Genomic DNA, 22327 nt, shown 5'->3' with positions numbered 1-22327 from the left:
TGAGAGCTGTGAAACACCACGTCGGTGCTGAGAGCTGTGAAACACCATGTCGGTGCTGAGAATTGAACCTGGGTCCTCCGGAAGAAAAGCCAGTGCTTTTAACCACTGAGCTATCCAGATTCAGTTCTTGTTGAATTTGGCTTTTTGAGACCTGGAACTCAAGGAGATTGGCTAGTCTCTGCCTCCCAAAGGGCTGGGATTAACGCAGGGAGACAGGATCCCCCTCTATTGCTCAGGGTCACTTCAAATGCATTACTTTTCTGCCTCTGCCTCCCAATTGCTAGGATTATAGGCAAGCACCACCAAACCCAACAAAGACCTTTCTCTCAGAGCCCCTACAAGGTTCCATTCTTCAGCCCAACAAGGGGCTCTTCATGCCTAGCTGGGCATAGAATCAACCCCAAATAGTACGTGAGTGGCCTGGCATCTTTCTAGAGTGGGTCACCTGGGGACTTCCCTTTGATCTTTAAAGTGATTCTGCCAGGTTGAATTTCCAGAAGAGGAAACTGAGGCACAGAGAGACCAAAGGCCCTCAGCTAATCCATGGCTAGTCTAGGTCCTCCTCACTCCTCCCTAGCGCACAGCCAGCATCAGGAACTGGAGCTAGACTTTTGGTCTCCCTCCTCTTGCCTATAGAATACCTTGCCTAGGCTGGCCCAGAAAGCACAGGTTCCCCAAGAATGAAAGGCTAAGGGTCCATGAGGGAACCAGAGACCCATTTCATAGACCCTATAAGGCTACAGCGCTAGGGATAGGCTACACCCAGCACAGGCTAAAACAGAGCCAGATGTCAGAGCAACTAGAACCCTAAAGGACTCCATTCAAGATTAGGAATATGACTGCCTATCCTGTGACTGGGCCTCAGTTTCTCCATCTGTAACAAGAAGGGCCAGATGAGGCAAATACTGGTACATTGCTGCCTCGTTGCCAGACACCAGGGTACAGCAGACCACATGGCATTTTGGCTCTGGAACCCTCAACAGTGGTAACAGGCACTGTGTAGTCTCTAAAGGTATATGAACTGTTAAGCAATGGTCTCCCGAGTAGGGGTGTGGGAGAAGAGGCCCTTTCAGAGCCTTCTCAGGTCATCCAGGAATAAAAAGCACTGGTATGCACCTGGTAGCCCTGTGCCTTCAGCCATGGGAAGGCAATTAAAAAACCAATTAGTAGCTGGTGCACTCCTGCAGTGGAGTGAGTACTGGAAAAGCAGGACAGCATGCCCCAGAACTCTGGTCCCTCCCTAGCCTTCAGCATGGATGCTGCCCCACAGCCCTACCCTATGCTATGATCTCTTGAAGCACGTTGTCTGATGGCACCAGATCCCACCCAAGAAAAAATGCTGTGCCATTCACACCCTCAGACACTAGGAGCCGTGGCTGGGCTGAGGCAGGGTCGGTATAATAAGACAGAGATATAACTATTGGTGCTAGGAAGGTCAAGACTGCCCCCAGAGGGAATGGGCAAGTTTTTGGGAAGAAGGAGGGGTACTAATAACAAAGGTGAGGCACAGGAACAGGACTGCCTAACTCTGTCTAGCTGGAGACTGAGACATGGGAAGAAACAGAAGCCAAGAGACCACTCTACCAGGAAGTGCTCCTAGATCCCAGGAGAGTACAGATTCTTCCTGGTCAGGCTCACCTTTGGTGATGGTAGTGACGGTCGAAAAGGTAGGCCCAAAGGTCGTTTCCATCCTGGTCTAAGACAATGGAAAAGGCTTAATGCAAGATGCACAGGGTCATACATACTCATATGCTTCCCTGCTGGTGGCCCAGCTGCATGCATATGCAGGGATACACCATCGAGAGGCACAAGCTATCCTGAGGGACCCTCCAAGGAGGAAGAGGACTGGCAGTAGCTCTGTCCTCTATATAACATGCTGGGGGCCTGGGGTGTGGTATGCAGAGTGGCAGACCCTCACCTACAGGCACCTCTCTTACCCCACTGCTGTCTGAGGAGGGAAGGTTGGCACGCCCCCCGGAGAAACGGCTGTAGCGGGCACTCTTGGCTGAGCTCATGCTCTAGAGAGGCATCCAGAGTCCTTGGGCAATGTCCCCTATGGGAAGAACACAGATGAGGGGCTTTAGAGGTGGCTGGCATCCGGGGCTCCTGCAGGTTAGCAAGGCTTTCCACCTGGTAGACTTCTGGCCAGTCCATCTCAGGGCAGGTCTTAACTTCTTCCTGCCTCTAATGCCATCTTAGTAGATCCGCAATGGGCAAGGGCCTTCCTGCCTACCCCGTTCAGGTGGCAAAGGCTCCAGGTACAGTTGATCTTTAGTGGTACCATCCCTTCAGGCGTGGACCTTTTGAGGAAGCCAACTAGCTCTATCCCTGAAGTAAAAAAAAAACCATCTGTGTTGGCTAATCCTCTGGTCCTGATCATAGATGGTCACTTCAAGGCCTACTTCTTGCAGGTCAAATGTCTCTATGCCTAGGCTGGGGTTTTGCTTTCTACCCATGCATTAGACCGGGCCTAAGGTGTATCACAGACATAGGACTTAGTCATATGGGGACCCACCAGAGCACATGAATGTGTTCTCTGCCACAACACATGCTATCAGGACCTGCCAGGACCACAAAGAACCAACGGGCAGTCCCTTGAGCCTGTCTCCCAGATGTGCTCATACACGGCAAATCTCAGGAAGGAGATAAACCCTAGAACTGAACCAATGGAGACCACCCATAACAACCATGTCACTCAGGAGCTAGAGTAGCAAGGGACAATGGCAACAAACAAGGGGCAGTGTCCCTGTTCGGCCCAGAAGAGAGGGTCAGGAGAAGGGGTAGACATGTGCTATCTACAGAGAAGGGAAGGGAAGGTTAAAAGAGACCCAGTTAGTAGGTCATACTCAGGACAGGTCCAGGACAACATCCACCTCATGACACTAAAGCTGTAGACATGCACGACATAGCATTGTCAGAAGGCATCCCCTAAGGGAGGCCTCAGTCTCAAGATTCCGCGAGGGTGGCACTAGGTCACCACTGTTCAGCAAACAGGCAGCATTCACTCTTCAAGCTCATGGCCCAGGTGGAGCCTTTGAAGGAAGCCATGGCAGTGAAGGCATCCATTCCATAGGCCAGGACCACACCACAGGGTAGGCTGGTTTGTGCCAAGGCCCTTGAGGACAGAGAAGGGACAGGAAGGGAGAGAGCTCCAGAAAGGTCCAGGTGGATCATGTGCTAAGCCCAGGCCCTGGACCGAGGGGGAACAGACAGAGACAGACAGTTTCTACCCAGTTCCCTAGGAATGGTGCACGTGCCATGCTCTCTATCAGGTCCTCCCAGCACCGTCCCTTCCACACAAACACTGGAAGGCCACAAAATGTGTCCTGCTTTACTCAGAGTTGTTAAGCTCCAACCTCAGGACTTTAAGAAAGGACTGGCTCCCACCCTGTCTGCAACCCCTGCTGACTCCTGGTCCTTTTCTTCCCCAGGCCTCCTCACCTACCTCTTCAGCTGTTCCCTACGATTCGAACACCCAACACACACACACACACACACACACACACACACACACACACATCAGAGTAACTCCTGCCCCTGTAATTGGCACTGTCAGGCACTTGCCACCTGTCACTCTAAACACCCCCAAGTACAGGTAAGTGGAGCTCTCTAAAAGGCAGGCCAAGACCTACTCTTCCTGACTTTAGCCTCATGCCACAGAGCTGCCACAACAGTTGCCAATGTGAGCCAGAGGCTCTGCAGTATTCACTTCCCCCCACCCATTACACCAGCCTCAACACCACCAGATTCCCAAAGGCTCAACTGTGATTCTAGGGCTTGGCTCTGTGTACTTTAGACTGGACTCTCTGGGAAAGACAAGTGGAGAGGAGGTAGCCCTGAGGGAGAGATGTGACTGTGGCCTGAAGGACACCCTCATTCTTCTGCCCCTTTCCCCCAGCAGTCTCCTTCCTGAGGAGGAAGGTCCTTGACAGCCCACCAGGGTCTTGTTTGCTAAAGAGACGAGCAAGGATGAATGTATCATCACTAGGTGGCCTCATGAGAAAGAGAGTGCCCAGTTGACGGTGACCCTCTTCCTTGCAGGGAGCTCTTGGGGTTTAAACAAAGCTGCTGCTTGTTTGTTGAGCAGAGTAGCCCTCCTAGAACCAATGCTCAGTCAAAGGGACTTTCAGCCAGCCTAAACATGGGGGCTTCAGGGCTTGCTCTACAAGTGTGAAAGGTTTAACCGTTTGAAGAAACCTAAGACGTGGGCTCACTGGGTGGTATTAAGAGACAGACAGACCTACATTCTATAGACTTGTTTCCTAGCACCTGTTACTCTGCCCTGTGAGCCCAGGAACACAGTGCCTGGTTAGACCTTGCTCTATTGTAAGGTTAAAAGAAAAAGTACACATGGCAACATGCAAATCAGCAGCCAGCCCATAAAGCCAGTATAGGGGAACAAACTAGCCTGAGAGGAAGCATAGAGCCAAAATGAACTGGAAAAGCAGGAAGCAGCTTCCCAATTCACATGGGTTTAGCCTCTCTCAGGGACCCGAGGGTAGCCTAACCTCAGGCTAGTGTCCAAAGCCCCAATCTGTGCAAAACTCACAAGGTGGCCACCACCCTCAACAAGATTGAGTAGCACACTGAAGGTTAGGTCTTCAGGGCCTGAGCTTTGCAATAACAGAATTCAGCAGCTGGTGGGGGGCAGGCTTCAGACAGCAGGGAAAGTATCATACAAACCCACCATTCTGCTGAGGCTCTCTGGCAGAAAGCTGTTAACCTCAGTGGGAACTCTTTTGGGGTTATGTGTCCTGGAAGGCTGATCTCTCCTGTCCTCAATTCCAGGGTGGAAGGACAGCTTCCCACAAAGATGGCAGCCCATTCTCAAGCTGGCAAAGAGCTGTGGGCAGTGGGCTAAGCCAGGACCTGCCATATAAGCTGTCTGCCCTCTTGAGTCCAAGACTACTTGTCTATCTGTGGAGACCAGAACATAAGGCCTAAGAAACAGGATTCTTTCAGATTTTTTTAAAGTGTTATTAAAAACCGAACTTAGTGCCAGGCTGTGGTGATACATGCCTTCACTCTCAGCACTGGGGAGGCAGAGGCCAGATTTCTATGAGTTCTCTGTGAGTTCGAGGCCAGTCTAGTCTACAGAGCGAGTTCTAAGATAGCAAAGGCTATACAGAGAAACCTGTCTTGAAACAAAATACCTGAACTCAGTGGGGCTGGTGAGATGCCTCAGTGTCCCTGAGTTCAGATTCCAGCACCCACACTGTGCCTCGCAGCAGCCTGAACCTCTTGTTCTAAAGGATCTGATGCATTTTTTTTTTTAACCTCCACAAGGACCAGGCACACATGTGGCAAACAGACATACGTAAGGCAAAACTTTCAAATAATAAAAATAAATGAAAGTATACAAACTTAGGGAAAAAAAAAGGAACTTAAGCTTGAGATCTCACACAGACTAGACAAGTGCTCTACCACTGAACCCTCCTCCCAGTCCCAAGATTTTTTTTTCAAGACAGGGTTTCTCTGTGTAGCCCTGGCTGTTCTGGAACTGACTTTGTAGACCAGGCTAGCCTCGAACTTAGAGGTCCACCTGACTCTGCTTCCCGAGTGCTGGGATTAAATACATGTGCCACCACTGCCTGGCCTAAAATTTTTTTAAGACAGTCTCACTACAGCTCAAGCTGGTTTCGTGCTAATGATCTTCCTGCTTTAATCTCCACAGCTGGGATGACAGGCATAAAGCACTGCAGTTGGCGAAAGAATCTTACCTTCTTCTTTTACTTTTTTTCTTTTTCAGATTCTTTTCTGTGCATGTGCATTAGTATACGTATGTACCACAGTCCCTACCAGAAGTGTGTAGTGGTCAGAAAGTAAACTATAGAAGTAGGTTCTCTCCTTCCACGCAGGTTGCCAAGCTTGGTAACAAGCACACGTACGCACTGATGGCACACAACAAGATGGCACTTATTTATTTATTTACTACATTGTGTGAGTGTGTGAGTGTGTGTGTGTGTGTGTGTGTGTGTAAATCAGAAGACATCTTGTGGGAGTCTGTCCTCTTCCTCGTAGTATCATGTGGGTACCAGGGACTGACCTCAGGTCTCAGGTCATCACTTGATGCTAAGTGCCCTTATCTGCTGAGCCATCTCTGCAGACCAAGATTTATCTGTCTTTAGATTAATTTTTATTACTTTACGTATACAAGTGTTTTGCTTTTGTGCATGTCTGGTGTTAGAGGAGGTGCTGCACCTTTATGTAAGTGCTGGGAATTGAACCAGAGTCTTTTGTAACGAGTGCCACAGGGCCGACTCTCCAGCTTCCCCAAGATTTATCCTAAAAAGAATAAAAAAAGTGTGTGTGTGTGCATGCACACACACACACATGTTGAAGCATGCATGTGTACTGGTACCTACAGAAACCAGAAGGAGAGCAGGATTCTTTGGAGCTAGAGTGTTAACTGGTTGTGCAAGACCCAATGAGAATACTAGGAGCCCATACTCGGGCTGTTGCCAAAGCAGGAAGTGCTCTTAACCAATCCCTCAAGTCTTTTTTTTTTTTAAGATTTATTTATCTGATTTTATGTGTGCTGCAGTTTTGCCTACATGTCTCTATGTGCACCATAAACACAGTGCTCACACAGGGGCCAAAAGGGAGCACTGGATCCTGGGAGCTGGAGTTATAAATAGCTGAGAGCTCCCGTGAAGGTACTGGGAACTGACCTGAGTCCTCTGCAAAAGCAACTCTCAAACACTGAGCTAGCTCTCCAGCCCCAAGATTTGGTCTTTTTAAAGATTAAAAAGTTTGAGAGCCTGAGGCAGGATTGCTCCAAGGCCAACCTGGGATACACAGTGATACTCTGTCTTGGAGATCAGACAGACAGACAGACAGACAGACACACACACACACACACACACCATCCATCGAGTAGGGCACTATCTATCTTGGCTGTCACCAGTATATAAACGGCTCAAGGCTTCAGTCCTGCCTGAGCTGTGGGTGGTCAACAGGCTGGACTTCAGCCAGAGCAACCTCTGGTCATACTTGCCAGAGTTCCAAGCATATCTCCCAGTATGAGGAAGCCAGTGCAGGGGCCTGAAGAATGTCCAGCCCCTACCTCAGCTCCTCTGGGCTCAAAACCAGATCTGGCTGCCAAATCCTATAGAAACAGACTTGGTTGCCATAGCAAAGCTACAGACACTTCCCCTGGCTGTTCCCTTGAATGTCCCCTTAAGCACATCTTTTCCATCCCAACCAGGCAAAGTATTACAGCTAAGGTCCCCAGAGTGCCTTTGCTTACTTCAGACTTGAAGATCTCCTAGAATCTCTAAAAAGCCAGGGCAGAAAGAACCCTGTCCGCCTCCTTCCCTCCCAGCTTCCCAGCTCAGCCTGTAGCCTCAGTTTTCCTACTGTCTATATCCACAATCCCAACTTGGCGGGTGGGGGTCCCTTAATTTGCTTCTCCTTCCCAGTGTTCTGCTGTCAAACTTGTGGCAGCAGGTCCAGGGCTCTGCTTCTCACATGGCTTTGACCCCCTCAGGCATGCTTCTCCCCACCCCACAGAAATGTGGGTAAATCACTAAAGTCCCAGGTCAGACAGAATGTAGAGCAGAGACCTGGTCATCCCCATCCCACGCTATAAACCTGCTTCTGGCACTCACAGCAGCTCCAACCATCAAACCTGGATTTCAAGGCTGCTCCCCCTGCCTCCTCCCCTCCCCCATACAACAGGCATCCTCCCCTGGATCTCTTGGGACTAGATGGCCTTATTTCTTGGCTTCTATACTGTGACCTCTTCTGCTTGGGACATTCAAGAAGCATTCAAGAAGTCCTACATTATCAGCTCAGTCTTAGTAGTCTGTTTTCCTTAAGCCATATTGCTCTTCCCTGGGCTGGTGTTCTGGGGATACTAGGAGTATCTGTTGAGGGATAGGAGGCTGGTAGTTTCTTCTCCAAGAGCTTCTTTCTCATAGACAAGCCAGTCAAGATCTGATACAGTGCTGGGTGCCCACTTGCTGGTAAGACCTGATTTATGGGAACCCTTGTCTACAGCAAGATACAACCAGTTCTTAACAGCAGACAGAAGCTGGAACTTCACACATATGGCACTTATGGCACAGTAACCATGACCACGGGCCCCAGACTCAGACAGACCTGAGTTCAAATTCTACGTTGACCATTCAAGAGAATAACTGGGTAAATTGCTTGACCTTGAAGGAGACTGAATTTCTCACTATAAAACATTTTAATGGACCCAAGTCTGAAAGGAGCTATCAGAGATAGCTTCACCTGTACCTTCTTCCTATTTTCCGCACCAGGCATTGCTTCATCCATGATGTATACCCTCTGGGTGCTTAGAATAGCGATACCCCTAAGACTGTTTAGTCTGACCCCTGAGTAGCTAGAAGCCAGCTGGGAGGGAAGGGTACGAAGCCCCGTTTGTTTCTATTGTGTCAGCCACAGATAATAACTAAACATCCTTTCATTCATTTCCAGAAAGACTCTGATGTACAGCTACAAGAAGTTACATCAAGGAACTTCTCGGATTTGGGCAGCACTCTTGGCCACTCCTAGTCTGTGGTCACCTTAGTCAGGCTACATATAGTGGTTCTCATTTCCTGATTAGACAGCTACAACTAGATTTAGGACCTCAGGAGACAGGGACTTGAGTTTCCACAGAGAAACATGAAAGTATGGATTATCTTCAGGAGTGTCTTTATGACTCAAGTAGTGCCTGTCACAAAGACCCTCAAGAAAGGTATCTGAGACATGGAGAGGCCCAAAGAAGACTTAATAAGGCCAACGGTGAACAGTCTGCAAAGGAATGAGTCTGTGTTTGCAGGGGGAGGGGCAGGCGGGGAGATGAGACTGAAGTGACAGATACCTCTAGACCTCAGCCTCATCTGGTCATGTTGGCCAGACTCAAAAGAGTCTAGGCTGGGACAACCGGCCTCTAGTGAGGGTTAGAAAGTGCTGATCCAGCTTTCTCACTATCTCACTTGAATCATACATCACCGTGCATACCAGAAGGCTCTCGGACTTTGCCCTGATCTGCCTCTTAACCTCACCTATCACTTGTTAGTGCTTGCTGGCTTGCTCCAAGCCCTTTCTCACAGGGCCTTTATCCCTCTGGCTCCCTCTGCCTGTAAGGCTCTTCCCACAATGTCTCAAGACTGAGCGCTTCTCCATCAGGTCCTTGGCTAACCCTACCAAAGACTTAAGAACGCCCACACTTTATCTGCGTTCAGCTCCCCACCCCCGTAATACTTATCACAGTTCCTCATGATTTTTAACTTTTCGTCGGTCTCTCGCTCCTTTTAGAATAAGAGTACTGGAGGTGAGTTGCCACAGGAAGACATTTACCAAAGTCTTGAAATTTTTTGTCTTAGCAAAACAGGCTGTGGGTATTATTACTACCATCCAGTGAACAAACCCAGAAATGCTGCTAAACTGCGTACAGTGTATAGGACCCTAGAGGCAGAATGATCTGTCTCAAAACCGCGTACCAGATGAGCTTATCAGTTTGGAATCCGGTTCTCCGACTCTCCAGAGCCTAGAATACTGCTTGGCACACAGGCAGCGTTCAAAAAAGGTAGGAGTGTAGAGAGAACGAAAGAGAGAGTGAAGAGAAGGGGTGACAGATCTACTGAGAGTCAGAAGGACTTACAGAGGCTGAGACCCCAGCTGTCTCAGTCCCGCCCCCCCAGGCTAGGCCCACGACCGCTCGCGACGCTCCCATAAACAGCCAGCACCTCACCGCACCCCCTGGAAGAAGGAGCCCCAGGTCTTGTGCTCCGCGCGCTCACTCACCCGCCCGCGGCTGCCTGGGAGCACAGGCTACACCCTCCGGCATCATCTTGCCCCTCTCGGCCCGCGGCCGGGAAAGGTACAGGATACAGGAGCCGGAAGTCCCAAGACGCTGTGCACGTCGGAAGTTGTAGTTCACGGACTTCAGGAACTCTGTGGGCTGCTTCACGCTTTGAGCTTCCTAAACTACGACTTCCGGCGACCTCTGCACTGAAGAACCGGATTGGTAGCTTCAGAATCACTCTATGTTGCAGATCGGAATTTGATTGGCTAACTGGACTCGTCACTCATGGACTCAATGGCTTTACAACCGAGAGGATATTCGAGCTACCCAAGATACCGCCTCCAAAACAAAATCCACGGTACGATTGGTGGAAATTGAAGGATAGCTTGAGGAGCATATCAGCAGTGGAGGAAGGTGGGCACTTCCTCAGAGATGGCCCAATCACATAAGGAGCAGTTCTATAAACTCTTGAGCCCCTCGCGCAGACGATCTTTTCGGGAGTGTGTCTTCTTCCTTTTGTACTGGCTTTATAAGGAACGTTTTGTGAGTAGTGGTTGACGAATGGAACACAAAGGTCCTCTGATCTGCACATCCACCTTTCTGCAGAGCTGAAGTGCTTTAGTCGTAAGGGTTTAACCTTTTCCCTTACCTTCTGACTCCCTTTTTGCAGGTAAGGACGAGTCGGGCCTGGCTTCCCTTTTATAGCCTCAAGCCTGTGATGAATTCCTTTAATTTCTGACACCTCGTATGAAAACTGCATGTGCAGTCTGATTACATTATAAGTCTGAGGCTTGGGGATGACGCCATTAATTGGATGGGTTTTGAGTGAAAAGTTACCCAAAATGATTTATGTCTGTATTTGATTTTTCAGAGCATGTTGAGTCGGCTGCAGATCTTGACTGTAAATTAGCGTCTAGAGACCCCGCGGGTAAGCTGGACATCTGTGTATCTGAGTTTCTTAGCAATAAAGCAAAAGTGAACCTTACTGTGATTTTAAGTGTCGTTATTTCATGTGCGTGCTGCTAGCACAGTACGATAGAGGCCCTGGTTTGTCTTCACGCAGTCTGCAAAGGGGTTGAGTAAGGTCTTCTGTTTGTATCATCCTAGTCTGGGGTGAGCTTTTAAGCCAGTACTGCTTCAGAAACAGCTTTCGTGGCACCCTAGTCTTGATAATCAAGGATTCCTGTGGGACTTTTTGTGAGGATATCTGCACGTGTGTAAGTTCGTGTTTCCCCAGTTCTGGGACTGGTACAGATTTGCTGGGAAGTGCCTTTATCCCCCCACCCCCCGTAAGCCATTCTTTTGGCCCCCGAAGGTGATTTTCCACAGATGACACAAACTCCAGAAACACCTTTATTAATAGGGACTTTGAGGACTGGTTTTCACTCAACATTAGTGGTTTGGTGACTTTAGTACAGGGTGGAGAGGACTAGGCTGGCCCGCTAAGTGATAACATGGTTCTATCATCCCGATTTTCCTGTGGCTTCCTACATCAGAGTCTCCTAGTGAGATGGAAGCAGCCCAACAACATGACTGACAGCCTTCAGTCGGGGTGGCGCCTGCCTGTGCCTTGTGCAATAGGCATAGCTTTTCAAGAGGCACTATACATATGGTGCCATCCTCACCTCTCGGGGTGCCCACTAGAGGGCAACAATGGTCCATGAGATGGTTTGTATGCTTAAAGACCATTTCTGGGCCGGCCACTGGGGTGAAGGGTGTGAGAGCATTAGCCTTGGGTGTCTTGACAAGGAAGACACTTGACTCCCAACTTTTGAAGGTAGAGCTGTTTCCTCCAGCATGGAACTGAGATTCAGCCAGGTTCAGAGTCGACAGCAGGAAACCCCTTGGCCCTCCCTCTTCACATAGTCATGCAGCCTGAAGCGGGGCTCACTGGGAGCTTTCAAGGATCTTTGTTTCAGCTCCCTGAAAAGCAGCGGGGGATGGAGGTAGATAATGGCACAAGGTAGCCCACTCAGCCACTTACCCTCGAATGTGAAGGCGGTGCTGCTGTTCATAGCAGGGCTTACTTTGCTATGGCTGTAAAAGCTAAGTCCACGTTGAGGCCTGTCTTCGCGCTGGTCTCCATGAAAGGCAGTCCATATTCCTGCAAACAGCTGCTGCCAGCTAGGAGCTGGGCACATGGGGCCAGTGCAAGCGCCACAATCCAAGGACACCCTCATCACCCTGTTTAGACTCACCTTGGCTAGTTTCTCCCCATCTTCCCTCTTTACCACACGTTCTTGAGCAGAGTCAACCTGGCCCAGGCACAGGGTTTTTCATTACTACTAGTCCATGACATTCCCTGTGGGGCCAGACTGCAGAGGAACAAGAGGATTCCCACCTTGTTCCCCAGTAGCATGAGCACCACGTCCTGCTGGGCATATTCTTGGATCTCCGTCAACCAGGCCTGTATGGGGAAAGCCGGGGCCAGTCTCAGGGCTGGTCCTTGGCCTCTTGTGCCACACCTGATGGAGTGGCTTTTCTAGAAGCCCTTATCCGGGTGGTCCTGCTAATGGAGCCAGGTATCACCCAGGCCCATTGAGTTAGCAAATAACCTGGTAACCATGAGATGAGGGGTTCATCAGGTCTATCCTTCCTCTTAAGTCCCAGGACTCTGGGGATCCTGATGCCATTTGGACAATCCTGGTTCATTCCCCCACCAAGGAGGCCACTGACCTGAATGTTGTCGAAGGAATCTTTGTTGGTGATGTCGTAGAGCAACAACAGTGCTGGATACAGAAAACAATGAGGACATTCCTGGAACCCAGTGGCTCCTCAAGTCATAGGATGTGACAGCATCATCCTCACCTGCTGTCCCATAGTGCACCTACTCGCCCCCTGCCCCCTGCCCCCATGCCAGTAGGTAACCCAGACTCTGGAGGATAGCTGATCCCCATGTCTGTGGGCTTACCATGAGCATCCCGGTAGTAGGCATGGGTGACACTTCGGAACCGCTCCTGACCAGCTGTGTCCCAGATCTGTGGCGACAGGCATTGGTCATACTGCCCAACCTCTCCCTAGTGTCTCCAGCCCCACACTCCTGTAATCTCACCTGCAGCTTCACCTTCATGCCATCCACATCCAGAACTTTATTCTGAAACAAAGCAGCATCAATAAGGATGCCTGCCACCCTCTGGTTGAAGTAGGAAAGGCAGTAATGTAAGCCATGGATGAACTTGAGGGGAGAATGGAGGACACCATCCCATTCCTACGGCATCTCCTGGGTCTCTTTCTGCTCTGAGAACTTAAGGTCACATTTATGCTTAAAATCAAAGGCTCCTAGCAGATGCCTGATAATCCCTGTGAATGCCTCCAAGACCAACCCTGGCCTTTGCACACACACACACACACACACACACACACACACACACACACACCAGGTCATATACAGTTCCTACTTGCCAAAAGTGTAGCACTATTAGTACACTGTTCCTGCTTAAAGACAGCTTAGAAGCATCTTCAACTTGAGCTACTATGTACACTGAGAACTACACCCTGCCTGAAGAAGCTAATTTTATCCCTATCCCCTGCCCCCCTCAGTCACTGGACACCCATTTTCCAGGGGATGGACTTATTGCCTATCCGACTCTGTACAATGCCCACAGAGCTCAGATCTATAGTTGATGCATAGGTTATATTCATGAATTTGCTGTCTGCAGGTTTTCCAAATTGGTCCCTTTCAAGATTAGACACTAGACTGGAGTGCCTGTCACCCCAAAGAAGGGTTGACTAGAGGCTGGAGCTATGGGATGCTAAGCCTGGCTCTCCCTTTCTCCAGAGCTCTTGCTATCAGTGCTTCTAGGTCTCCAGGGAACCAGGATCAGCCATCTGCCTGCTGAGGGAGGATTACCTTTCCTGCATCCTGCACAGGGGTGCAGACCAAGCAGCCCTACAAACCAGGAGGAGGAGGGGAGGGAGACCATGACAGGCAGGAAGCCCCTGCTCTCAGCCTGTCCTGCTCGCTCTGACACTTCAGCCTTTACTTCATCCTAGACTTGTACAACCTAGAGGGCTTAAAGAGACCTACAGTACTTAATCGGGATAAAGAACAGTTCCCCCTGGAGGGAGCACCCTTTCCTGTCTCCAGAAATGGGCCTTCCTCCCAACATCCTGCTAACTGGGTCTAATTAAAGGGTGAGAAAAATGCAAATTCAGGATTTGCCAAGAACACAACAACACCTCAGCACATGAGATTCAGGCTGGGCAGGGTCGGGGGTAGGGATGGGGTTTAATGCTGGAGCTCCCAGGACCCCGCCTAGCATCCTAAGGAGGTCTCCATATGCAAAAGCAGGGGCCTCCCAAGTGAACAGGCCCTTAGGTTTTCTCTCTGTCACTATCCTGGAGCACAGATATAGCTCAGCACAGCATCAAACCCTGGTATGAAAACTCTGCTTCACCAGGCGGTGGTGACGCATGCCTTTAATCCCAGCACTTGGGAGGCAGAGGCAGGCGGATTTCTGAGTTCGAAGCCAGCCTGGTCTTCCAAGTGAGTTCCAGGACAGCCAGGGCTACACAGAGAAACCCTGTCTCGAAAAACCAAAAAAAAAAAAAAAAAAAGAAAGAAAGAAAAAAGAAAACTCTGCTTCAGCTGAATCCTTGGGTGTTAGAAGGCTTCCCCAGGACCCTCAGGTGTTGGGAGGCAGCTGGTTTGGTAGGTAAGCTCCACCCGTTGGGCCTATGGACACTTCAAGGGATGGAGAATCAGCTGGCCAAGGGTACTGGGAGGACTCTGTATAGGAACCATAGCAAAGCTGGACCCAGTCAGAGCTCAGGACATCAGCCTCAACTCTTACCCGGAAGTCAATGCCCACAGTGGAGATGAAGGTACCAGCCAGGAAAGCCCCATCCTTGAAGCGCACAAGCAGGCAGGTCTTCCCCACACCAGAATCCCCCACCAGCATGACCTAGAGCAGACAGACGGATCAGAGGATTCAGGTTTGAGGCTGAGGGCTGTGCCCACCTAGAGATGCATCTGGTCTGCCTTGAGCTGTGGGGGAGGGGCAGGAGAGGAGATGAGTGTTCCAGGCTTGTAGGTTCAGCACAGCCTAGGGAAACATAGCAGCATGATCCCCAATAGCATGGATGCCCAGTTTCTCTGCCCCCGTTAGTCCTCTGTCACCTGGCCCTCCAACAAGGCTGCCTCGGTCAACATGGAGTAAGGACAGCTGTCCTCATCCAGGATCTTACCGACCCCTCCTCCGTAGACATCATGCTTGACCTGGGAGGCAGCATTTGGGGCCAGAGCCATGGGATTGCAGCTGGAACCTAAGAGACCCGTGGGGACCCAGTACCAGGGGTTTCTTCGAATTTCAGCAAAGACACAAATCTCAGCAGCAAGGCTCAGGAAAGGTGTGCCAGTCAGCTTTTGAAGTGAATAGGGGCTAGAGATGATCTGTGAGCCTGAGGGGCAGACCAGTGAAGTCGTTCCCTCCCTATAATCCCTGGGGCCTATGTTCCAGAACCCAGTGATGGCCGTGCCTTCGGAGGTCAATTCGCATAGGCTTCAATTTTGGTCTGGTCTGGGGTGGCCTCTTTCTCCTCCCTCCCAGAAAAGGGAGACTTACAGCTCCTGGGGTGAGGGAAGGCAGCATATGGATGGGAATTGATGAGACGGAGCACCGGTAGGGGCCATAGGTTCTAGAGGGGCAGCTTTTAATCTTTCAGGACCCCTTGGTTGGCCTTACAGTAGTAGGTGGAGTGGGGGTAGGGCCCTGCCAGCTGTTGAATACCCCAGACCCAAGTCTAATAGTTTGTGTGTGTGTGTGTGTGTGTGTGTGTGTGTGTGTGTGTGTACGCGCGCGCTCGTGCACGCACGTAGGGCCGCGCGACAATGTGGGTACTGCCATGCCAGCTGCGAGGTGCTGTTCTAGCCAGCCAGTTCAGCGCCGAGGGTCCGCATGGCCCTGCTCTCTTCCCCAGCGGCGGTCTAGGATCCAACGCCACCTGCTGCATTCCCATGGCTGGGAGGTGCCTGGCTCACCTTGAAAGCAACGTCGTAGAAGTCTCCAGTGCCACCAAGTGAGGGCCCGCCGGACTGCGGGGGCCCGTTGGGCGGTGCCTCTGGGCCAGGGCGCGCAGTCCTGGGATGTGCCAGACGTGGCCCGTTGGCGGCGGCGGGCAACGTAGAGGCAGCCGGCACACTTCCCCCCTTGCTCTTGGAGGTCTTCTTCCTGGACATGGTTCTCAGTGTGCTCTTGCTGCTACCACCGGATCCCGGGTTGTCCCACGCTCCGTGCCCGCCAAGACAGACTCGGACCCGAACCCGTCCCGCAGCAGCAGCGGCAGCGGCAGCAGCAGCAGCATCTCCAGCACTCAGTGCCTACCCCGCCCCCGCGTCCCCACAGGCGGCGCAGCCACTCAGGCCCGGCCTCCCGCCACCGCTGCCAATGACCGCTCTGAGGCGGGGCCATGCAAATAAGCCCGTCGCTCCAGGGGCGGGGTCAAGAGGTCCCACGAAGGCCTTAGGTGTGCATCCCAGGAGCATGCTCAGGTGCACTGTGCTCAAGGGCTCTAGCTGTCTAAGTCGAGTGAAGCACTTGTATCTTGTGTCCTCTCGGTGCACTGTTCCTTGCCCCAGTCTTCAGTATCCCAGCTCAGTAACCTAGCTCAATAGACTGGTCCATGGACCTGGGACTGCGATGAGACTGGGACTGAGATGAGGATGCTGAGGCAGATGGCTTGCATGAGTAGGCAGCCTGAGATTCAGGGTTTTTTCATCAGAGACACCAGCTATCTGATACTTGTCCTCAATGCTATTCCCTCCAGGCCAGGTAAATTCAGGAAGCTCCAACACTCGTGCAATCTCTGCTATGCCAGGGCACTCTGGGCTCAGCTGATCAGAGGCATAATGGGCACAATGTTCTTTCTCATGTATTTTTCCACCTGGGCTGAAGCATGGGTATCTGAAGTGAGAAAGGAAGTAATTATCACAGCCATCCAGCATCCGGCCCTCTGAGATAATCATTGCAAGACCTCTGCCCTGACAGCCTGGGAGACTAAAGGTCCCTTCCCCAGAATTGACTGGTCCATGGTCTTTCCATCCTAGGTTTTCATCCAAAAGAGTTCAGTGTTGATTCTCTAGGCCCCCAAACTGGTCCAGGACCTGGTATACCCTTGCTGCTTCACTATGCTGACTGGAGGAGTTCTGTCCAAAGCCTCTCACCCAAGACACTCCAGTCAGGAGAAAGAAACTTCAATGGTCAGAGGTGAAGACAGTGGATGCTGCAGGGCGCTGCCCTTGAGACACAGTATTTCTTGGTGTTCTTCTGGAATGGCCTAGCTATTCTCCAAGATGTGATCGTTGAAACCAAAACACTGGGTCTCTTGGGGGCCTCCTAGGCTTTCTCAGTTGGCAGTGAGGAGAGCATGAAGAACTCTCTACCTCTGGGACTCAAAGCCTCCTCCTATCTTTTTCAGGCCAATCTCCAGATCTGTATGTCCTGACCTAGAGTGGAGGTACTAGGATCTCACTTTTTCATTCCCTGAGGACTTCAGTATCCCATCCTCACAAGGCCAACCTCAAGGTGATTGGCCTAGAATCTCAGCTGAGAACCTCAACAGCCTGTGCCTATTGCTCTAGTAAATAGATCATACAACCTCCTTCCAGCTGCTGCCCGGAATCTGTCCAGTACGGGGGATACACAGAGTTCAAGTTTGGATGCTCTGGGGCAGGGGCTGCAAAGAGGAGATCCAGGATGTGAGCAATGAGAACACTGCAGGCATCTAGGAGGAGAGAGGGAACAGGCAAGCCAGAGAAAGTGGGAGGGCAGCAGAGGAGGGGGGCCTCCACCAGCAGAGGAGACAGACTTGCCTTTAAAAGGAGGAACATTTACATAAAATCCAGGTCTCTCCTTTCTCCTGAGAAACCTTGGGCTGCTCTCTCTCTCTTCCCCACGCTTCTGCTCATCTTGGATTACTGTATCTCAAGGCTTCTGTGCTCCCATCCGTTCTTCATTCTGGAATGGAAGCTTTTCTGGGCACAAGAAGCAGCTTGTCTTGGTCACGGCCATATCCCTGGCAGCCAGCTCCTGGCCTCAATAAGCAGCTACTAAATTGGTGAAAGAGTTATAGACACAACCTCAGATGGACTAAGTGGCGCATGCCTTTAATCCTTGTGTTCCTGAAGCATAGGTAGGCAGATCTCTGTGAGTTAAAGGTGAGCCTGCTCTACATAGCAAGTTCCAGGTCTATCAAGGCTACCTAACGAGACCCTGTCTCAAAAGTAATTAAGTAATTAATTAGTTAACTCATTCAGCTTCCAGCTGCTGCCTAGAATCTGTCCAGTGGCATGATTAGAGAACACTCAAAGCAGTTAATGGAGAGTAACTGACTAAGTAAGCCAAGTCTCTCATGAACACAGAAGCCCAGTGGATGATGCTGTATACAACAGTTCTTCAATGTCTAGACCAAACTATCCTTAAGCTCACAATCTTCCAGCCTGGAGCCTACCAAGTACTGAGATTCTAGCAGGCCACCATGTTCTTCTAGAGATGAGCCTTTTAAAACTATAGTTTCCTAAGTATTTGGGAGATATTTGTCACACAGCAATAAATAGCTAATTGCATCTCAGAGCAAGCTCCAGGGAAGGGCCGAGTTTGGTAAGAAAGGGTAAGCAGGAGGTAACAGCTTGGAGTCCTCCAAACTCTGAGATCTTCAAACTCGGAAAGAAGAGCACAGCTGGTAGGGACCAATTCCCAAGGTAGGGAGTCAGAACTGGCTGCATGCTCCCTGGAAAGTGTAGTCCAGCCTTCAGCCTTGGAATGTAAAGAAAAAGATGTGTAGCACATGTCCTTGTCTCCAAATGTATGGAGCCACCCAGGTCTCTCATGCCCCTCAACTCCTGTAAGTTTCTAATCGGTCTTTCTGGGAGCTGCCCTAATACAGTGTGCCCAGTGAGTCCCCAGCCTAGCCTGTCTCTCATCTTGGGGTAGGCTTCTAGCTTTACCCCAAGTCCAGAGTCTGGCCTATGCTGGAGAACAGACAAGAACGAGAGCCATCTTCTTGACCTTACAGGCTCTGCTTAGAACCCTGCTTCCCGCACTCCTCCTGTCTCCGCTTCCTGCACCCTGGATGCCCTCCAGTGGTTCTCCAGAAGCTTCTATACTGATCTGGGAGCCTTCTGAGGACAGACCCTTGTGCTACCTGCTCTTGTCCTCTCTGGCACCAAAGAGAAAGCTCTGTGATTGATTGGCAGGAAGTTAGTCTGGGCTGCAGGGGTCCTTTAGCAGGCAGAAGCAGAGCCCCGAAGCTTGTGTTCTCAGAGCATCTCCTGAGGAGTCAGTCCTGTGGAACTCAGCTGTCTTCTAAGTGCCAGAGGGCAGAGGTCCCTTTCTTGCTGTGTGACCCTGGGTATTTGGCATTGTCTCTCTGGAACTACTTCCTGTTCCGTAAAATGTGGAGGAGGAGTTGCTCTCCAAGGGCCCTTCCTGATCAAACACCTTATGTTCTATGAAATCCTTGTGAAAGTTGCCATGGAAACATCAGAAGAACTGCAACAGCCCTGAATTGTATGAGAGAGAGAGAGAGAGAGAGAGAGAGAGAGAGAGAGAGAGAGAGAGAACACACTGAGTCACCCTAGAAAAGAGGTGATGTCAGAAGTATATTGACTCTGGCACCCAGATGTAAAGGATCCAAATATATTCCAAATATATTCTTCTGCTGCAAAGATATCCCCAAGAATTTACTCATCTTGGTGGCCCTGATTTGGTGTCCCTAATGTCCTGCTGACTGGTAGTAATGGGTGAGTCGCCATCTTTGCCTGAAGAAACAGCATCTGTATGGGGCCCAAGCAGAGAGTAGCTCATTTGAAGGTTAAGACCACAGTGGCTTATGAGGCAGAGGTGCTCACCACACTCGAGGTGAGTCTGTGCACAGCCGTAAGCACAGGACTGGAGTAAGAGCTGAAGCAGAGCTTCATTTAGCATGACAGGATTCTATCCCTAGCACTGAAAGTAAAAGTCACATTCTCTATGTTCTTGGGGGCCATGGTCCCTAACTCTGTACTCCTATGGAGTCAGGGACCAGTTCTCAGCAGTGCTGGCTTCCAGCTCCTCAGTGGGACCCTCTTGTCAACAGAGGGGGCTGAGTGGGTTCTTGTGGATCCACATTCTCAAATGACATAGGAAATAGAAGCATAGAATAGTTCCTTGCTTTACCACACATAATCCTTAGGGTCTTCTTTATTTTTTCTTTACAGGAGGAGATGCTTTTTAATGCAGGTCCTATGTTGCCTCGTTTTGCAAAAATAGTTGTATGGATATCTAGGCAATGTGATATCTAAGAATTGCCTAGGTTTAAAGTGTACAAGTCGAAGGGCTAGGGAGATGGCATAATGTGTAAAGTGCAAGTTGGGCAAACTTGAGGACCTGAATTCTGATTTCCAGCACCTGATTTAAAAAAGGGGGGTGGGATGGGGTGGGGCTGGCTTGCCACTGTGTCTGTTGTAACCCTGCAGCTGGCAAATGGAGACAGGGGAAATCTGGTCCGGCTGAAACATTAAGCTCCAGATTCAGTGAGAGACTGTCTCAAAAACTAGGATAGGGCTGGAGAGATGACTCCATGTTTAGGAACATTTGCCACTCTTGCAAAGGATTCCATTTCTAGCATACAGTTTACTGGGGGTCTGTAGTTGCTTTTCCCGAGGATTCACTGCCCTCTTCTGGACTCTGTGGGCACTGCATGTATGTGATACACTTCTATACATGCAGGTAAAACACTCATACATAAAGAATAAAAATAATTAATTAATTAAAAATAATAACAAGTCGGGCAGTGGTGGCACACACATTTAACCCCAGCACTCAGGAGGCAGAGGCGAAGTGGGCGGATCTCTGTGAGCCCAAGGCCAGTCTTATGCACTTAGTGAGTTCCAGGACAGCCAGAGCCACATAGTGAGACCCTGTCTCAGAAAAAAAAGATGGAGGGAGGGAGGGGGCAGTGCTGGGAAGTACAAACACATGCGCACATGCACACACACATACAGAGTATACAGTTTATTTAATAATATGGAGGTTTCTCATCTGGGCATAACATGGCCATCACAATCTTGAAATCAAAGCCGCTGTGGTTACCGTCATGAGACCCTCACAAGACTGAATCCCTTTAACATTTCCTCCTGAGAGGCGCTGGGGAGAGCTCCCACAAGACACACACAGTTCCTCATCTCCTGGGAGAAAAGACTTTTACTTTTTCTCACAGGGGTGTAGTTGCCAGTGACTTGCCCGTGCTCTATTAGTAACCACAGTTACATTCATTGACCCCACCCAGCTAGACTTGGGGGGAATCGCGTATCTGCCTATTATTACCCTCCCTCTCTAAGGTGTAGAAATAGAATCCCTAGGGAAAGTCAGGCAACAGAAAAGTTTCAGTATTTTTATTTTTATATATCCATGAAACCATCATGAGTATACATCAGCCAAGACAAAAACATATCTTTCACTCATTGTCACTAGGTATTGGGGTGTATAGCTTTGTCCCAAGACCTTCTGTAGAGAGCTCTTAGGCCTCTATACTCAGGTGGGGGTTCCTGGTTTAGGGCGGCCTTGGGCAGCCTCCATGGCCTATCTATAGCCTCCGTGGCCAGGTATAAAGAACAAGAAAGAACCTCTAGGGGCGCTATTGCTCCAGGCCTTGCTCTAGGTGCTAAAGGGGGTGTTACCTGCTGCCTTGCTGTTACTGAAGTATTTGAAGTATTTCTTCTGACCTTGTGGATTATCTGCTTTCTAGAATATATTTAATAGCTCTGTTATACATTCACATAGATTGACCTGACACCTAATTGACATTTTTCCTTAATTTCCTTTTTTAAAAATTTTATTTATTTATTTATTTTAGTTTTGGTTTTGGTTTTTCAGGATAGTTGTAGCCCTGGCTGTCCCAGAACTTGTTCTGCAGACCAGCCTGGCCTTAATCTCCAAGATCTGCCTATTTCTGCCTCCTGAGGGCTGGTCCATTTTCTCGTATCGCATGAATACTGTGATTCTTGTTCATGCTTTCTTGTGGTTTATGTGTGGATGTATGTGTATGTTCAATTCATGTGTATGTGTGTTTTCCTAGCATTTATGTCCATGTACCATGTGTGTCCCACAAAGGCCAGAAGAGAGTGTTGGATCTCCTGAACCTGGAGTCACAGACCGTTGTGAGCCACTGTGTAGGTCCTCTGGAAAACAGCCAGTGCTTTTAACCTCTGAACCATCTTTCCAGCCACTTATTTCGTGCATTTTGATGAACATACTGATCTTTCTCTTCCTGTTTTCCTTCCTTCCTTTCTTTTTCTGGTTTGAGTATTTTCCTGAACTGATCAAGTTTTTCTTGTTTCTTTTCCCCCTTTCTAGTTTCTTTTATATTATTAGTTACTATTGTTTATTTATTTCTAAAAACCTATATTTTGGGTATGGTAGCACACAGCTGTAACTCAAGTACCCTGAATACTGAGGGAAGAGAATTGTTTCAAGTACAGACGGAGCTGTAAAGTGAATCTCTGCTTTAAAAGAAAATTAACCAGCTGTGGCTGTTCACACCTTTAATCCTAGCCTTGGGAGATGGAGGCAGGCTGATCTCTGAGTCTGA

General features: G+C 49.8%; 2 protein-coding genes, 1 long non-coding RNA gene and 1 other non-coding gene across 12 annotated transcripts in view; 2 read left to right on the top strand and 2 right to left on the bottom strand.

Annotated features, from left to right (window-relative positions):
- Traf7 (TNF receptor associated factor 7) overlaps positions 1-9938 on the bottom strand; it is an 18311-nt gene extending 8373 nt beyond the window's left edge. For 2 of the 9 annotated variants that reach the window (XM_028760861.1, XM_028760863.1), the window contains exons 1-3: positions 9760-9869; positions 1938-2053; positions 1639-1696 (exon numbers count right to left, since the gene is read on the bottom strand). In XM_028760861.1, coding sequence (XP_028616694.1) covers positions 1639-1696; positions 1938-2015 — 136 coding nt within the window. In that variant the 5' untranslated portion in view covers positions 2016-2053; positions 9760-9869. Of the gene's footprint in view, positions 1-1638; positions 1697-1937; positions 2054-9759 lie in introns of those variants that run through there. The other 7 variants (XM_028760864.1, XM_028760865.1, XM_028760862.1 and 4 more) reach the window with 6 other exon arrangements.
- Positions 9939-10270: 332 nt separating this feature from the next.
- LOC114615134 lies at positions 10271-10745 on the top strand. Its single transcript, XR_003710437.1, has 2 exons — positions 10271-10430; positions 10632-10745. It is a non-coding gene; the product is annotated as an uncharacterized LOC114615134 (long non-coding RNA).
- Positions 10471-10553, top strand: LOC114615303. Its single transcript, XR_003710457.1, has one exon. It is a non-coding gene; the product is annotated as a small nucleolar RNA SNORD60 (small nucleolar RNA).
- Positions 10746-11100: 355 nt separating the features above from the next.
- Rab26 (RAB26, member RAS oncogene family) lies at positions 11101-15938 on the bottom strand. Its single transcript, XM_028760936.1, has 9 exons — positions 15741-15938; positions 14554-14664; positions 12813-12854; positions 12672-12738; positions 12437-12489; positions 12102-12167; positions 11959-12015; positions 11788-11864; positions 11101-11683 (listed from the first exon to the last, which is right to left on the bottom strand). Exons 1-9 carry the CDS (start codon positions 15936-15938, stop codon positions 11581-11583), a joined length of 774 nt encoding a protein of 257 aa, XP_028616769.1. The 3' UTR covers positions 11101-11580.
- Between the last annotated feature and the right edge of the window lie 6389 nt (positions 15939-22327).

The sequence above is a fragment of the Grammomys surdaster genome, unplaced genomic scaffold (genome assembly GCF_004785775.1).
Source record: "Grammomys surdaster isolate TR1022 unplaced genomic scaffold, NIH_TR_1.0 126612, whole genome shotgun sequence".
Taxonomy (NCBI): Eukaryota; Metazoa; Chordata; class Mammalia; order Rodentia; family Muridae; genus Grammomys; species Grammomys surdaster.
This window is presented reverse-complemented; position numbering and strand designations above follow the sequence as displayed.

What these genes read in the sequence shown, in the direction of transcription:
- Rab26 (XM_028760936.1), bottom strand. Translation starts at nt 15,938, where the DNA reads ATGTCCAGGAAGAAGACCTCCAAGAGCAAGGGGGGAAGTGTGCCGGCT. An exon ending in GCATGAAGGTGAAGCTGCAG is followed by an intron (nt 12,739 to 12,812) that starts GTGAGATTACAG and finishes CTGTCGCCACAG; the next exon opens with ATCTGGGACACAGCTGGTCA. An exon ending in GCTTTTACAGCCATAGCAAA is followed by an intron (nt 11,684 to 11,787) that starts GTAAGCCCTGCT and finishes GCTGCTTTTCAG; the next exon opens with GGAGCTGAAACAAAGATCCT.